The 3,417-nt window shown below is 35.4% G+C and overlaps 1 protein-coding gene across 1 annotated transcript; it reads left to right on the top strand.

Annotated features, from left to right (window-relative positions):
* Positions 1–731: 731 nt before the first annotated feature.
* On the top strand, positions 732–2,111 carry LOC107796236 (uncharacterized). Its single transcript, XM_016618984.1, has 3 exons — positions 732–974; positions 1,074–1,286; positions 1,590–2,111. The coding sequence occupies exons 1-3, from the start codon at positions 732–734 to the stop codon at positions 2,109–2,111; spliced, it is 978 nt and encodes a 325-aa protein (XP_016474470.1).
* Positions 2,112–3,417: the final 1,306 nt, after the last annotated feature.

Here is a 3,417-nt window from a genome sequence, read left to right as displayed (position 1 = left end):
CCATCATTCTGAGTCTTATACTATATTAAATGAAGTTGGTATTGATTGTAGTGATGTTGAAAGTGAATCTGATTCTAATTCTGGAGAGGTAGAGTATGATAGTGATGAATTACAAACATTTGTTAATCAAAAGAAAAGAGAGATTATGCCTAGTTTGGATAATTATAAGGAATTGTATAAGGGTATGAGCTTTAAGGATATACCTGAAGCAAGAAAATATCTCAACTTCTATGCCTTAGCAAACAAAAAGGAACTAAAGTTGTTGAAAAGTTCTCCAAAAAGGCTAAGATATGGATGTGTATTTGACTGCCCCTTTATTGTTCATATTACTCTAGATGGGGACCTTCCTGGGATTAGGGTAAAGACCTTAAAATCAAAACATACATGTGATGAAGCATTTGAGAATTCTAGGGTTGATTATTATACAATAGCAAATTACTTCAAGAAGAAGGTGCAAGATAACTCAAAGTTTAAGATAAAAGAGATGAGAGTAGAACTGAAAAACACATTCAATGTTAATGTTAGTTATGGAGTGCAAGAGGGCTAAGAGGTTGATTTTAGAGAAACTGGATGGTAACTTCACAGATGATTACAATAAACTTGAGGCATATGCCAATGGGCTTAGAGTAAGTAATCCGGGCAGTGATATAGTCATTAATTTGTCAAAGGATGCCCTTAAACAAGGTAAAAGAAAATTCTTGAGAATGTATACTTGCTTTTAAGCATTGAAGATGGGTTTTAGAGAAGGGGTGAGACCATTTATTGGCTTAGATGGTACCTTTTTGAAAGGAAAAACAAAAGGTCAGCTATTGCTTGCTGTAGCTCTAGATGCCAATAATCAGTCTTATCCAGTAGCATGGGCAGTTGTTGATAAAGAAACCAAAAGGACTTGGACCTGGTTCTTGGAATTGCTTCAAATGTTATTGGATCTCAAATATAGTGAGGGAATTACCTTTATGTCAGATATGCAGAAGGTATGAATTCTGTCCAGATGTCTTTATTTCTTTCATTTCAATTTGTTGTTAATTACCTGTAGTACTGCATGTTTGCTAATATTCACTTTCATTTTGTAGGGATTAATTAAGGTAGTCCAGAATGTTCTACCTGATTCACACCATAGATTTTGTGTGAAGCACATAGAGGCAAACTGGTGCAAGAGATGGAGGACAGATGAGTTCAAGAAGTTGCTATGGTGGAGTTCCTGGAGCTCTTATGAGGAAGATTTCAAAGATCAGTTGAAGAGTATTGGGCAACTGAGTAAGGAAGCTACTGAATCATTGTTAAATGTTTCATTTATAAACAGATTCTATAACACCCAGAAATGGAAACTTCTTAAAACCCTCAGTAACATAAATAGAAAAATAGATTGTGTTAAACACAATATTAAAACCTGCAAAGACATAATTAGATATAATAGATTGCGTAATAAAGCTTTATTAACTATAGAAAATGAAATTGAATTCTATGAAGATAAACTTGAAAGTTATCAACACAGAAAAGAAATAAATCTGAGAAATATAGAAACCATGGATATATGTATCAACAGGTATACATCTCAGTATTAAACATAGCCCTTCTATCCTCCATAGGCTTGGTGTAGAGCCTATTTTGATACTGTGTGCAAGAACCAAAAAGTTGAGAATAACTTCACTGAGTCAGTGAATGCATGGCTGGTTGAAGCAAGGCAAAAGCCAATCATTAAAATGCTTGAGGAGATAAGGATAAAGTTGATGAACCAGTTGAGGGAAATGGAGGAAGCTGTGAGGTCATGGGTAAATGATTTCAGTCCACATAGTTTGAAGCTTTACAATGAATACTTCAAGATAGCTAACACTTCTTGCTATGTGGACAACAATGGTGACAATGGCTATGAATTCAGGGAAGGGACAGATAAGCACACTGTAAACATGGTTTTGAAAAAATGCACATGTAGGGGATGGAATCTTACTGGAATCCCATGCCCACATGAAATTAAATCCCTGCAATTAAAAATGTTGGAGCCTATGAATGAAATCAATTGGTGGTACAACAAAGAAGCATATCTACTTACCTACAAGTACAAGTTGCAGCCAGTTAGGGGTGAAAAATTCTGGAAGGTAGATCCATCATAAGCAATGGAACCACCTGAGTTCGTCAAGATGACTGGGAGTCCTAAAATCAAGAGAACAAGACAAAAAGATGAGGCAATCAAAAGGCAAAGTGAATGGGCAGCTTCAAGAAAGGGGAGAGTAATGACTTGCACCAATTGTGGAGAGCCAAATCATAATGCAAGAGGTTGTGAGAAGGTAATACCTCTCACCATATCTAACTTATTTTACTTGTTAACAATACTAACATCTACTTTATCTAACTATTTTTATTTGTTAACAATAGCCACCAATGGCAAAAAAGGGCAATGCAAAATACTAGATATCTAGTTGATGAAGATGAAAGTGTGGGGCAACAATCAGAAGAAGAGATACACCTAACAACACCCCAATCTAGTCAAGCAAGTCAGTCGAGTGTTCAAGGCTCAAATTTTGTGTTCATGCCTACACCATCAGTGCACAGTCAATCAAACAGTCCATTCACTGAGTGTGAGCAACCTGAACTTGATCCAGATGTAGTTACAAGGCCAACAACTGTGTCGGAATCTAAAACAAGACTTCTGCAAAGGCAAAAACCACCTCAAACTTCAAGTGTAAGGGTAATTTCATTCACTGGTGAATCAAATGGTGTTAGTATTCCATCATCACTTCCTTTCAAACGAGCAGGCCTCAAATGGGAAGGAAAAAATGTTGTAACTCGAAGTTAGCTGGAGATGCAAAGCAGAAAGAAAGTGGATAAGCTGAAGCTAAGAAGGGGAAAAACTGAAGTCTATTGTAATAGAACTAAATATGTTGTTTTTGTATAGTTTGTTGGGTTGTAATTACTGCCATGTGATAGTACATTTCCTATTTTGTGTAGTCTTTTAAGACTTCTTGCTGAATGTTGGGGTTGGATGTCATATTATCACCATGTTTGTGAAAGTATTAGGGGGTATAATATGGCATCCATGTCTCCACAAATCTGGATTTATTTTGTGTAATGAAATATCCAGTTACTATGTTGAATCTACAGTTTTGAATCTGCAATTTTGCAGTTAATGTTTAGTATGTTCATTGTGTTGAATCTGTAGTTTTGAATCTGCAGTTTTGTGTTATTATTTAATGTTCAGTATGTTCACTGTGTGCTCATGATATTGAATTTGCAGTTTGCAGTTTTGTGTTCTCTATGTTCATTGCACAGTTTTGTGTTAATATTGAATTTGCAGTTTGCAGTTTTGTGTTCACTATATTCACTGGACAGTTTTGTGTTAATATTGAACAACCAACTAATATATAGCATCTTAAACTTCAAGTTTACATCAAGACCAATTTCAAAATGGAACTTAAACAA

Source organism: Nicotiana tabacum, chromosome 8 (assembly GCF_000715075.1).
Source record: "Nicotiana tabacum cultivar K326 chromosome 8, ASM71507v2, whole genome shotgun sequence".
In the NCBI taxonomy this organism is placed as follows: domain Eukaryota; kingdom Viridiplantae; phylum Streptophyta; class Magnoliopsida; order Solanales; family Solanaceae; genus Nicotiana; species Nicotiana tabacum.
The sequence above is the reverse complement of the archived record's forward strand: the minus strand, read 5'-3'. Positions and strand labels throughout refer to the sequence as shown.